Raw genomic sequence first — 13608 nt, 5'->3', positions numbered from 1 at the left:
GTTTGATTCTCTAGATTTTAGAGTTTTTCCCAGTTTTTACATAGCGTTTTGGAAATTAACTCTTCATATAAAGTACTCGCTTTCTCTGAACAGCTAATAAACGTCTATAGGACCCAGTTTCCCCAATGTGCCTCTGCACCAGGCTGTAACAGAACAGACGGACATGTTGGTTTTTGGGAAACCCGTCTAGAGGAACCAGTGACGTTGAATCTTAAAATATTCTGACTGGCTGATGAGCTGAATACACTCCCACTGTAACTACTTCCTCCTAGCTGATCTCTGCTGTGTTTTTTTTTTCTTTCTTAGGAAGTGATTGATACAAGTTGGACGGTTGCTGCAGTTTTTCTCTTTGTATTGCAGTGATTTTGGACGATTGTTTGGAGAGAGAAAGAGAAAATGTTATTAAAATCCACCTTCCTACTGGTGCTGCTGTGCTGCGTCTTGCCCTGGCTCTCTGTTGGTAAGGTGACACATTATTATGGTTTATACAGGAACATTACAGACCGGATCCTTCCTGTAGCACCTGTAACCCCCCCCCTCCAACAAGACCAAACAGGATCTACCACTCTGTTCCAGGATGAAGAACTACACATTACTGCTCTAAAATGTTTTACTGCAGAAATGTAAGTAAACATTACTGCAGTAAAAAGTAAGTAAACATTTCTGCAGTAAAACATTTACTGCAAAAATGTAAGTAAAGTAAATTTTACTGCAGTAAAAAGTAAGTAAACATTACTACAGTAAAATGTTTTACTGCAGTTTTTTACCTGTTGACACATCTAAAATGTATATTCATTTAGTAATATTTCAAATTCATGAGAAAGTGATTTAAAAGTGGATAAAAGGGGTTTGCATTGCACACTGTGTGTATGTGTGTGCGTGCATGTGTGCCTGTGTGTCTAATTTTAAATAGTAAAATTAAATATGGTGACATTTCAAATTTGGATTGATTGATGAATTGATTTAGTAGCCTAATTACTTACTGCTTACATGGGGGTGATAATAGGGGAGATGAAAGATGAAATTATGACACCTGTATATGTATATGTGTGTGTGTGTGTGTGTGTGTGTGTGTGTTGCTCTGTCTCTACTCTAGATGGCTACATGTTCCAGGCTATGACAGACTGTGAACACAGTAAGGAGGATCTGTCTGACATGGTTTACCTGGTGCAGCTCGTCTTCAATCAACAGTTACTCTGCTGTTACGACTCCAGGCTGAAGAAGTACACCGGCTATGGGGAGCTGGGGATCAGAAACGCAGAACGTTTCAATCAGGACAAGAGGAAAATGGAGGTACGCAGCGCTGAGGTGGAGACTCTGTGCAAGTTCAACACAAGGTTATATAACAGGACGACCGTGAGAAAGGGTAAGAGAGAGATTACATTATAAAACATGTTTATTGTTTATTGTTGATTGTGGATCACCATTAGTCGACACACAAGCGACAGACTAGACTTCCTGGGGTCCATTTAAAATGTGTGACATGTGACTGATAGTGACTGATGTGACTTCCCAGTAGACGGACTTCACGACCAGGGACATGCAGAGAGTTCTTCGGGGGCAGGTGCTCAAATGAAAAAATGGGCATCTACAGTGTCAAACAGTCTGCGGAATAACGTCAGTGTCTTAGTAGTGCAGCAATGCGGTGTTGTTATATCTCTTTCCTTAACACTGCCAGACCTGTTGTATCACTATGCTTAAGGATGCCAATCCTGTCAAAATTATTCACATCTGACCTCAGGCTAGATGTGACTTGTATGCCTGCTTTTTTTCATCTTATATTGAGAAAATGGTAATGAAGTAAATCAGTAAATCGGTCATGTTAAGTCAACATCAACTATTGTGGCAGTAGCAGTTGCCCCATAAAATCAACACAAACCTACAGATTATCAATTGTTATAAACAGACTGCTCTGCAAAGGTAAGAACGAGGGAGGGGCTGGGGAAATAAACGTCTATGGGGGAAGGACAGAGAGAGAGAAGGGGCAATGCACTGTGCAGACGGATCTCATTTGTATTTTACATTTGCTCAAACAGTTTTGCTCGTATCGTACCGAATTGATTAACTATTCGGAAATGCCTAAAAAAACGAATACATTTATATTAGAAGTGGCATTTTGTTCAATTAAGGGGAAAAGGGCATGTGCCCCCCCACGTGCCTGTTCACCACATTTCACTTCTGAAGAATGTCAAGCTAACGCTCTGATGAAGCCACAGGCTGAAACTTTAGCATGTGTGTTTGACATGCATGGCCAAAACAAATAGCTGAAATAGAGGTCTGTCTGTTTTTTATTGAAGATCTGTGTGTTTGCTACCTTTTGCCTTTTGGAGACTGGACTTTTGGAATGCAAAGTTTCTGAAGTTTATCTGTTGCACATTCAAAGCACCTCCGTACATATACGGCCATATGGAACCCAGTTTTATAAAACAATATACAAATTTGGTGGATGCTTTTGTTTACAGTTCCTTAGTATGAGCAGCAGTGGGAATGGGAATGAAAACCCTGGCAGTGTTAGCTGTACAGCACCACAACATGGTGTCTTTACTTTATAATTGAGTGGGTTTAAAATACATTCGTCTGAGAGGAGAAGATAGCAGAATGTATTTTCAGTATATATTTAGTTGGTTATCCCACATGTATTCCAACTTGGCCTCATTCCTCTAACTCACAGCCAATGACAGGAAGTTTTACGAGGCTTGGTGCAAATACACGGCCTCCATAACATCCTCCTGCTAAGATGAATACCCTCTGAAAATCAGATGAACCAAAATCACAAGTTACTAAGCAACAGAATCGCTACTTAGCAATAAGACAGTGGAACTAAGTATAAAAATTCAGAGTCTGCAGAGCCACTGATATATAGTTTGGGCATTGGAGTTTCAGTGGCAGCCATGTTGGTGCCAAATTCCTGCTCCATGTAACTTGTGATTGTAAGGACAGAGAGTTTTTAAATTTCAGCCATTTGATAAAATACAGACAGAAAAAATTACAGATTTTACAGGAGCTTATAAAACTATCTCACATGAAGAAAGAAAAAGAAGGAAAAAAACAACTGAGCAGGATAACAGAAGCAAAATGAAAACAAACCTCAACAAGGAAGAAAATTATAAAACAAAAACAAAATGCATGAATGGGAAATAAAATAAATGAAAATAGTCCTGATGCAGAAAATGACTCCCAGGGGTCTGTCATGAGGTTAAAGGGTCTGTCTGTTCTTGTGCAGTGCCTCCCTCAGTCAGTGTGAAGGCTCCGGTCCAGGCTCGGTTCGGGACCAGGACCACGGTGGAGTGCCGGGTCACAGGCTTCTACCCTCAGGACATCAGGGTCACGTGGCTGAAGGACGGGTCAGAGGTCACGGAGGGCGTGTCCTCCACAGACACACTGGCCAACGGTGACTGGTCCTACCAGGTGAGTCAAACACAGATCCAGAGGAGAGAGGAGCACGCTCAGCTCAGTGAAACCATTATCAGTCTCTTTTTGTATCTCAAGAACAAAATAATCCATAAACAACGGACAGAACTCACTATGAAAGTAATTGTGAACTTGTTTTGTTTATTTATATGATGATGTACAAGTAAACACTCTCGCACACTGAGGAAGGCAGGTGCTGAAACGCCCTGTGTGGTGTGAAACTTGTACATCATCATGTAAATAAACAAAAGAAGTTTACAATTACTTTCATAGTGAGTGCTTTCCGTTCTTCATGAATTAAGTCATATATAGAAGAATATTGGCTGAGAGAGGGTGTGAATGTACTTGGTGGTAAATTTGACTTTATGAAATAATCTTAAACAACTGTGATCATCATAGTACAACAGAAGAGTAATATATCAAAATTTTAATGTTGCACTAGAGTAGGTGTCACTTTATTCATTATTTTGGAACAAAATTATTGCCCCAGTGTAATCTAGTTTGACTGTGATTTCGAGGTGTGTAAAGAGAATCAAAGCATCCTACTCAGAAGTGCAACTGCTTTGCTGAACTTTTACTTGAGTAAAAGTAAAATTACTGTAGTAAAAAGTAGCTAATTTAAAATGTACTCAGAGTGAAAGTTACTTACTTTTAAAAAATGTCCTGATTTTTCCTGTGCAATGCAAAAACAACGAGAGTTCACACTAGGTTCTTTTAATAAAAAAAATAAAGTGCAGAAAGAAAGTAAAGCATCAACATTTTAGGGGTGTGTAAGTGATGTTTTCTGTATGGACCATCCCTCCTTTCTTCACGCACATGCTCAGTGTTTTCACAACTGTAAATCTAACCAGGTCGCCTTGTTTCCACCTCCGATGTAAATGAACCAGACTCTGATGAGATGCATGTGCAACATATGTACTGAGCAACGGTTGTGATTTTAAAATGCAGGGAAGTGCAATGCTTCTAAAAAATGCTGAAAAAACTACAGTATTGATAGTGACTGTACTGTGTTACCTGTGAGACTGTGCTGACATCATCATCACCATGACAACCTCCAGCTCACCTCCTACCTGGAGCTGGTTCCCCGACACGGAGAGACGCTCAGCTGTCGGGTCGAACACAGCAGTCTGGAGGAAGTCCTGGACGTCCCCTGGGGTGAGCTCTCTCTCTGTGTGTGTGTGTGTGTGTGTGTGTGTGTGTGTCTGCTCTACCCACTGAGCTACACAGGGAACAGAACCCCAAACCTCGGCGGTATTAGTGCCTTGCTGAAGAGCCGCAGCTGGAGCTGACAGGCAGCAGTGAGTCCTGTTTCTGATCTAAAAACAGATGCATGTCCTCCTCAGACGCCTCGGCCCTCGCTGCCAGAGTCTACAAGAAGGCCGTGGGTCTGTCTTTCTTCTTCGTTGGTGTGGCGGTGGCTGCTGCCGGGGTGCTCTACTACTACTGGAAAACACAGCGTGGTGAGATACGGTTAATGTGTTGATTAAAGGGGCATTAAAGTGATGTTGGACTTTGGTAGTATCTTGGGTTGTGTATCTTCCTCCATGATAAAAAACCCAAATCATCAGTGATTCTGTGATCTGTTGCTCTGGTAGAGGAGACTGGAGAATTGTGTTTTTTCTCTCTCTATTCACTGCCATTGTATATAGGAACAGTCTGAAAATCAGACTTCTAGCACATAAACAAATGCCAACAAAGCAGATTCTGACAACATATAAAAAACTAGTCATGCTGCTGAATTATTTTTAAGTGAATCTCTTTCTTTATGTTTATTAAACCTTTCAGTTTGAACAAAAGTAACACCGAAATCCAGTCCGAGGAAACTTATGCCGATGGAATGAAGAAATGTTTACCAATAATTGTAAATATGTGAAAAAAGGTGGGAGACAGGACTTTGACAAGGCAGATTCTGCCAATATATAAAAAATGAGTCTCACTTTTTTTTGCCTATTTACAACTAGTCTATGTCTATCGACCTCTAGTGGAGACTAGTAGGAACTGCAACAACATGGTCAGGTCTCTGGCTGAAATATCTTGGTCTTTTTGTGTTATGGGGCAGTAAAAACGTTACTGATTGTCCCTTTAATAATAAATATGCAGCTTATATATTATATATGACATTTGATGAACACTGTCATTCAAATCGCCTCACAGTATGATCAGTGAATACATTTCTAGCTCCAGTGGGAATGAATCCCCAAACCCTGGCAGTGTCAGTGCCACGCTCTACCCATTGAGCACATTCACATTCATTCAACAATAAGTTGAATTGAAAACAGATTGATTATTATTCACTGATCCACCAGCCTATAATCATAAAATGTAATGAAAAACAAAACTATTATGCCATCGATATGTTCTTTGCGGATGTCTGCGGGGTTCTTTGTAATTGCACAGCTGTCTTTGATTTATTCAAGTTAATCTTTTTCCAGGTTTTACTTCTTTATTCCCAAGATGGAGTCAGATATCTTCTGCAGAGAGATAAGAAAGTAATCATGAGATCTGTTCAGGCTGCTCCCTCATCCTGCTCATCTGCCCCTGGACTGCTGACTTTTCAGCGCTCATACAGTGAATTTTCACTTTGCTGCTCTCTTTTATAAGATCTGGGTTGTATTTTTGTGTAGCTATGTTGTTTGTCTGCAACCTTTTGATTCAGGTCTCTCTTAATATCTTTTAATATCACTGGGACTACCTGGTTAAATAAAAGTTACATAACAAATAAGGTCAATAAGGCAAAACATATACATATTACATATTCTACATAATGATTAGTTTGTATATTTCATGTAGAAAAAATTGTATATGTTGATTCTTACTTCAAAGCAATCTTCCCCTCTAATAAACAGACACAATGCTGAAAGTGACCGTCTCTCTCTCTCTCTCTCTCTCTCTCTCTCTCTCTCTCTCTCTCTCTCTCTGTGTGTGTGTGTGTGTTTCGCTGGGGGTTTGGTGAGTTTTTAAGTTGATTTCATTTCCAGCTTCATCTTCCACCTTTGTGTGTCAAATATGTAGGCTAAACTTTAGAAATTATGAAATCATAATTTATCAATATAATTTACTGAAACAAAGTTAGGACAGGTTAGATTCTTCTCTAGACTTGCTTTTATGAAATTGTTATTGATTTTGCACACTTTTTAAACTTGTCTTATTTTGTATATTTTTTTAAATCATATTTTGTGCATTTTATTTTATTTTTATCTGCCTTTCTTTTGAATGCATGATACTTTTTTTTCCTCATTTTTATACATTTATTATTCTTGTTTTTATTCATCTTATTTTTTTTCCTTATTTCTCTGTATTTTACTATTCTTATTCTTCTATTTTTTTTATTTTTAACTGTCGACTGTTTTTCTTGTTCTTATATATATATATATATATTTATATAATAATGCAATAATACAAATAAATAAAATAAATCATTATTCACACTAAAATCACAATTACTTCTAAAAAATAAAACTAAAAAAAAAACCCCACTCCATGACCGCCTGTCTCGCGGCGCCCTCTACTGGTAAAAATCGAGAACTACAAAAACAGAGGAGAATCCATCATGGCGGCCGCTACAAGACTCATATCAAGGTTGACGCTGGTCACCGGTAAGTTCACGGTGTAACACACAGCATACTACTGTGAGACTAGATAGATAAGTATAATACAGCTTTCTGGGGGCTGTTTTGTTTGCAGAATATCGTGTTTTATAAAGTAAAGTCTCTGTAGTCCGAGCCAGAGTCGGACAGGTTTCCTGTTCAAACCAGAGCTTCGGTTAATGACTTAAGGTGGATTTGGTAACATTGCATAACCTGTAAGAAGTCTGTGAAGATATTTTCTACTCACTCTCAACACCAGGCAGCTTTGGGTTTTGGCTTCATGTAAATACACATTAAACCACGTCTAAAGCACTAGTTTGAACGGACGGTGCGAGCGCATGGAAGTTAATCTGTCATAACCGGACTAAAATACTGTATGCAGCTGAACTGAAGATTCAAAGTAAAGAACAATGCATTTCATCTGACTTGCTGTCAGTCATTTACTGGATGGGAAATCAATAAGTCGGTTAATTAGTCTGCTGTACCAATTACTTTCACAGGTAACCAACCATCTTACTAGTCCATACCCGGGGATGCGCGCGCCACAACTCCGCGCAGACTTGCCAGAAATGCGCATTAACAGCATACATTTGGGAAAGTGGAAAAATCAGCTTCGTCAGTTCCTGCCTATGCCAATGCTCAATGCCCATTTGCAGTTTCAGATTGATTGGCCAACCCACTGAGGAGCAAAATGGATGCAGACAGACGGGCAGAGTTTTCCTCATTTTATAGTAGGATAGTAGGATTTTATAGTAGGCTATAGTAGGATTTAAAAATGTAATTGACTGATCAAATGATAGTGAAAGTGACTGGTGCATGAACTGTTGGATAGAAAGTTAAGTTAAGTTCAGTTCACTTTATTGCCCATGAGGGAAACTTCAACTTGCAGCAAGGCACAATAAAATCACAATGATACAACACAGACCCCAGTGCAATTTAAAATGATGATTGGTGGCAGATGCAATGAATGTGCAAGAAGAGAACAGAGATATTTGTGCAAAAGTGCAAATGGAGCATATTTACTGCACATGAGATGAAGAGATGTTTGTATCTGAAACCTTTATTCTTAATTAACTTGACAGTGGTTTGGTCCAAGTCTGAAAGAGTCAGGTGGTCCCAGTGTGATAGTCCCTGCTCTTCCCATCCCACAGGAGGGGGCAGTGGGATCGGCCGGGCGGTGTGCCAGCGCTTCGCCTCCGAGGGCGCCTCCGTGGTGGTCGCTGACATCAGCGAGGAGTCGGCCAACGAGACCCTGGGGAGCCTGTCACGTGACCTCAGAGGGCAGGATCACATGGCGGCCGTGGTGGATGTGTCATCCAAACAGAGCGTGGAGAAGTTGGTCACAAGCATACAGGTGTGTGTGTGTGTGTGTGTGTGTGTGTGTGTGTGTGTGTGTGTGTGTGTGTGTGTGTGTGTGTGACGGACAGGCAAACATCCAGACACACTCTCTCTATCCGTTTAAATAAAAACATGCATTATGTTTCTGGTTTGTTTGGAATAAACAGAAGAAGAAGAACTGTGTAGTTAGCATGAGCAGCGATAGCCACCATGGCTGACCAGACACAGAGAAGAGAAACTCAAACTGCATCAACAGAAAAGCCAAGCTCCGCCCACACCGTTTGATTGACAGGTGATCTGTGGGAAGTGCAAAGCCGAAACACCACAGTGAGGCTGAGGGACAAAGATGGAGAAAGAAAAATAATCACCTCCCATTACACCCACACCTCCTCTCTTTCTCCCTCTTTCTCTCTCCATTAACAGTCAGTCACAGTCCTCTCCTCTCCTCTCCTCTCCTCCTTTCCTCCTCCTCCGCAGGGCCGTTTCTTCCAGCCTCCCTCGGTGTGTGTGAACGCGGCGGGCATCACCCAGGACGACTTCCTGCTCAAGATGGAGGAGGAGCAGTTTGACAGAGTCATCCAGGTCAACCTGAAGGTACACAGACACCATCCGGTCAGCCTCTCACATGAATGACTAAGGACTAACCTGTCTCAGAAATGATTAATCAGAATTAACAGCAAAGCATGATGGGATGCAGACGCCCCGGTTTCCACTTGAGTCCGTCATTTACCAGATTTCTCTCTGCTCATGGCATTTTGAGAAGTGCATTCCAGACAGGGAAAGTCAGGGAATTTGATAAAATCACTTTACAGGAATATACCAGACTATATTTTACAACTTGTTTTAACAATGTTTTTTGCATTAGCTGGTTGTTTTCAGCTGTTTTTCTCCACAGCAAGCCCCAGCTGTAGTGGAAACCAGACTGTTCACCCCTTTTGAACTTTTCCGTGCTGAAAAAACAATGTTAACAAACCAGGAAGTGCGCCAATTTAGTCACGGAAAAGTCAGGGTGACAGTTAGCGCCGGATAATGAATTGCAGTGGATCTGTGAAATAGTCACACATCATGAAGTCAGTCCAGTGATACAGTAGTGGGATAAGTGAGTCATTCATTCGTCTTCCCTCCTCTCTCTTGTATCCCTCCCTCCCGGGTGCGTCACCCACCTCCTGTCCCAGGGGTCCTTCCTGGTCACCCAGGCCGTGGCTCAGGCTCTGGTGGCCTGCGGAGCACCCAAGGGCTCCATCATCACGGTGGGCAGCATCGTGGGCAAGGTGAGGAACAAGCAGGCATCTTGTCTGTGTTTTACGTTTTAGGCATTTAGCTGAAACTTTTATCCAGAGTGACTTAACAAAAAGTGCAACAGTGGAATCCTGTGGAAGATAAAGGATAATTCTGGTTATTTTCAACCTGGACCAGTCAGTAGCTTCGCTGCAGAGCGAGCCACATATCTTTCAGTTTGCAGGGAGTGCTGCTTTCCAGGAGAAACTCAAAACAGTCAAATCCAATTAAAACGATTAAAACACGCCGGATAATTCTGGATGTTTTCAACCTGGTCCATATTTGCTCTGTCAACTTAAATAGTTTAGGAGAAAGCTGAGATAGAACCAGAGGAGCTAACTGGCTGTTTTCCTTCCAACCAAGTATTTTTTTAAAGGGGCATTAAGTAAGCTTTGACCTTTATTGACCTCTGCTGGCAAACAGCAGAAATTGCAACAACCTTACTGCAACTTATCTCAGGCTGTGAAAGAGAGATTTGACAGACAGAAATCTCATTACCTGGTGAAGGAATCAGTTGGTTGTTGGTATTGATCAACAACCCCATCAACCCCCCACGGATGAATTATGGTCATTTTGTCATTTCGGTCTTTATTCTCTGTGCTATTGGACAGTGAAAAACATATATATTTCCCTGTTAAGTTAATCAGTTATTCCTAGTCGATGAATTGTTCAATTGAAGTCCTGCATTTTAAGAGGAAAGTAATTGAGAATTGAGGCAAGATGAGTTTTTGTGAAATAAGTGAAAGTGAAATAAGCTTTAATCATTGGTGTATATGCAGAGTGCAAAATAACCATTCTGGCTATTCCAGTCTGAGAAATAGTGAAAGCAGCTGTTAGATCTGAATTTTGAAAGGTGGATGAAGTTTCCCTGTTTATATAGACTGTGTTCTGTGTGTGATTCATGTTACCAGGTGGGAAACATCGGACAGGCAAACTACGCCTCCTCTAAAGCCGGAGTGGAGGGTTTAACCAGGACTGCTGCCAAAGAGCTCAGCAGGTCAGATGAACCTGAAGCTCCCATGAACCTCCAGGCCGATGGACATTTTAATTATTTGAAGGAGAAAATGAATGAATCCCCAGTCAATCGCTGCCTTTCTCTTTCACTCCAGGTTCGGGATTCGGTGTAACTGTGTGCTGCCAGGCTTCATATCCACTCCTATGACAGAGAAAGTACCAGAGAAGGTTATTAACAAGGTACAACACACACACACACACACACACACACACACACACACACACACACACACAGGTAGAGACAGATTTGGGTATACAAGAACTACCAGAAAAAAAAAAAAAATCATAAGTAAAGTGTAACATGTCCAGTAGGATCCACTGAATACCATGCACTTTAATATCATGATTTCTTTCTTGCAGCCAAGGACAGTGCATTCACTATTAGTTAGTAGGGCTGAACGATTTTGAAAAAAAATATCTAATTGCGATTATTTTGACTGATATTGCAATTGCGATATGATTTGCGATATTAGAGGGAATGATAATTTTTACATCATTATTCTCATTTTCATTGGTATTAAAATGATTATGGTGTGATTTTTGCAGGGATCTGTACCAAACAAAGATGTTTTCTTCAGTCTGTAGAATATGATGTGTAGGCCAGGACATCTCTGCAGCACCACAATATTTAATTTAAAATGGTATTTTGACACACATTTCACCTTTAACAAATATTGCGCCTCCTGCGATTTGAAAATTGCAGTAGGCCATATTGCGATTTTGATAAAATTTTGATTAATTGTTCAGCCCTATTAGTGAGCATAATAATTGTAGCAGAATTCATTTAAAAGAAGTTTAAAAATGTACCAGCCCAACTTTGAAATGTTACAAGTCAGCAAGGCAAGAAAAATGAATTCCAAGTCACAATGAAATGACAAATGCTCTCAAAATGCCGTTTCTTTTGGACTTTAAAACATGGTGATTAGAAAATCTCTCCTAATGAAACAACCTGAAAACACTGACATGCTCCTTGAATATGTTCTGTGTGTGTTGTGTGTGTTTCAGATGACGTCCTTAGTGCCTCTGGGAAGAATGGGCGAGCCTGCAGGTCAGTGGAGACACAGATCGAACAAAACGGGAACCTGGGAAACTTTCTTCATAACGCTGCCTTCTTCTGTTTTTTTTATCATTATTTTTTAATGGAAAGGATGAACGGTTGCATGTTCCCAACATCACTGCAGCACTAGAAGCTATTATTTAACCCCCTAAAAAAATCTTAACACTTAAATTATTTCTCTTAATTTCTTCTCCAACCCCTTTGATCCTCTCTGTTTCCCTCCTATATTTGTCCCCCGCAATGAAATCAGAGGAGGGACTAAGGATCAGTCCTGGTCCATCTGTCCGGCACACACAATATCTTGGACTCCACTGATTGGATTGTGACAAAACTCCACAGAAAGATGTCTCATTGCTCCATTCTAGCATTTCTAAAATTGCACTGATCGTCCTAATGGGGGTACAACAAAGTTTGTTTACTTGTTTGATTTTGCCGAAACGAAAATTATGCATTTTCAAAATTATACCACATCAGTTGTTCGCTCATCCATGTGTCACGTGCAAAATCTTAGACACCACTGATTCGATTTTGAAAAAAAATTGGGAAAATATGCATCTTACCGCTGCATTGAAGTATTCAAAATGACACAGATTGTCCCAAGAGGGAACTACAGTTACAGCTCAAACTAAGGTGACATACTACTACTGATTGGCCCGGATGAGGACTTGTTGACCGACATGTTGACTGTTGCCTTGTCTCCTTTCCTTCTCTCCTCCTCCCTCCTTTCTCTGGCAGAGGTCGCTGATGTCTGTGCCTTCCTGGCTTCAGATGAATCTCGCTACATCACAGGAACCAGCATTGAAGTGACAGGTGCAGTATGGGTCACGTCTCTGATAACTAAACGCCGCAGTACGTCTCTAATTCCATTACTTTACAGCAGAGGTGGGGACTTGATCCACGTGACTTGGACTCGAGTCACAGTTTTAATTGCTTGAGACCTGACTTGATGCATGAAGAGAAGACTTGAGACTCGACTTGACTTCGGTTCTGGTGACCTGGGACTTGACTCTGACTTGTAGTTTGACGACTTGAAAATATGGAATGATTGAATTTATCAGTTGAAACTGATTATAGAAATCAAACTCATGATGCTCTTACCAAGTTTTTCTCCTATTAAAACGACTAAAAACAACTGACTTTACTTGGTGTTCTACATTTAGACTTGAGACTTGACTTGAGACTTGACATTAATGATATGGACTTGACTTGGTAATCTACATTTAGACTTGGGACTTGACTTGAGACTTGTGCCTCAAGACTTGAGACTGACTTGGGACTTGAGTAAAGTTGACTTGGTCATAATGTATTGAGATTTGCAGCTTCTGGATGTGACCCAGCAGCTAAACTTTTATTAACCAGAAAATAAAAAATAAACTCAACTAATGTTTCTGTTTATCTGTCAGGTGGACTTTTCATTGGCTGAGCTGGCTGTCCGTCACACTGATGAAGACCAATGGGAGGCCGGTTCCTGCTGTGCCTTAATCAGTGAATTGTTGAAGTGATTGTTCTTTTAATTAAGGTCATGATTGGTGCTGATTATGTTTTATAAATCTAGTTGTGAATATGTACAGTGTGAAGATACTGTTTGTACAAATAAACACCTTTATACACCTAACAGGTAGAGAGAATGTATTCTTTTGTAGTCTGGCTGAATTCACACAACAGTGGTACTTGTCATAGAGAACATTTTTACAAGTTTAAAAGTATTTTACTTAACCCTTCACATGTCTGTCTGGCTTTTTTTTTTTTATCTCATAAACCCCTCCTTACAAGTGACTGGAGGATTGGAGCAGGGATTTGAACCTGTTACCCCACAGCCAGACATATTTGGGGTTTGTTGACAACACCATCACACCACCAGGCCCTTCACACTGGAGGCTGATCTCTGATAGCTTTCCAGTATTTCCTCTGGATATTGGCTTT

General features: G+C 40.6%; 2 protein-coding genes across 2 annotated transcripts; both read left to right on the top strand.

Moving 5' to 3' along the window:
- Positions 1–313: 313 nt before the first annotated feature.
- Positions 314–6609, top strand: LOC139655159 (class II histocompatibility antigen, B-L beta chain-like). The gene is made up of 6 exons (XM_071532490.1): positions 314–460; positions 1097–1366; positions 3224–3408; positions 4470–4566; positions 4755–4871; positions 5844–6609. Exons 1-6 carry the CDS (start codon positions 397–399, stop codon positions 5894–5896), a joined length of 786 nt encoding a protein of 261 aa, XP_071388591.1. The 5' UTR covers positions 314–396; the 3' UTR covers positions 5897–6609.
- Positions 6610–6956: 347 nt separating this feature from the next.
- Positions 6957–13282, top strand: hsd17b8 (hydroxysteroid (17-beta) dehydrogenase 8). The gene is made up of 9 exons (XM_071532489.1): positions 6957–7007; positions 8150–8352; positions 8814–8930; positions 9512–9607; positions 10526–10611; positions 10724–10808; positions 11634–11676; positions 12421–12495; positions 13089–13282. The coding sequence occupies exons 1-9, from the start codon at positions 6962–6964 to the stop codon at positions 13106–13108; spliced, it is 771 nt and encodes a 256-aa protein (XP_071388590.1). The 5' UTR covers positions 6957–6961; the 3' UTR covers positions 13109–13282.
- Positions 13283–13608: the final 326 nt, after the last annotated feature.

Source organism: Centroberyx affinis, unplaced genomic scaffold (assembly GCF_046629955.1).
Source record: "Centroberyx affinis isolate AG114_WGS23_722 - 3 ecotype Tasmania unplaced genomic scaffold, CSIRO-AGI_Caff_v1 ptg002192l_1, whole genome shotgun sequence".
NCBI classification, from domain to species: Eukaryota; Metazoa; Chordata; class Actinopteri; order Beryciformes; family Berycidae; genus Centroberyx; species Centroberyx affinis.
Note: the sequence above shows the minus strand (reverse complement) of the source record. Positions and strands in the feature narration are given on the sequence as shown.

What these genes read in the sequence shown, in the direction of transcription:
- LOC139655159 (XM_071532490.1), top strand. Translation starts at nt 397, where the DNA reads ATGTTATTAAAATCCACCTTCCTACTGGTGCTGCTGTGCTGCGTCTTG. An exon ending in CTTGCCCTGGCTCTCTGTTG is followed by an intron (nt 461 to 1,096) that starts GTAAGGTGACAC and finishes TCTCTACTCTAG; the next exon opens with ATGGCTACATGTTCCAGGCT. An exon ending in CAGGACGACCGTGAGAAAGG is followed by an intron (nt 1,367 to 3,223) that starts GTAAGAGAGAGA and finishes GTTCTTGTGCAG; the next exon opens with TGCCTCCCTCAGTCAGTGTG.
- hsd17b8 (XM_071532489.1), top strand. Translation starts at nt 6,962, where the DNA reads ATGGCGGCCGCTACAAGACTCATATCAAGGTTGACGCTGGTCACCG. An exon ending in AGTTGGTCACAAGCATACAG is followed by an intron (nt 8,353 to 8,813) that starts GTGTGTGTGTGT and finishes CCTCCTCCGCAG; the next exon opens with GGCCGTTTCTTCCAGCCTCC. An exon ending in TGGGCAGCATCGTGGGCAAG is followed by an intron (nt 9,608 to 10,525) that starts GTGAGGAACAAG and finishes TCATGTTACCAG; the next exon opens with GTGGGAAACATCGGACAGGC.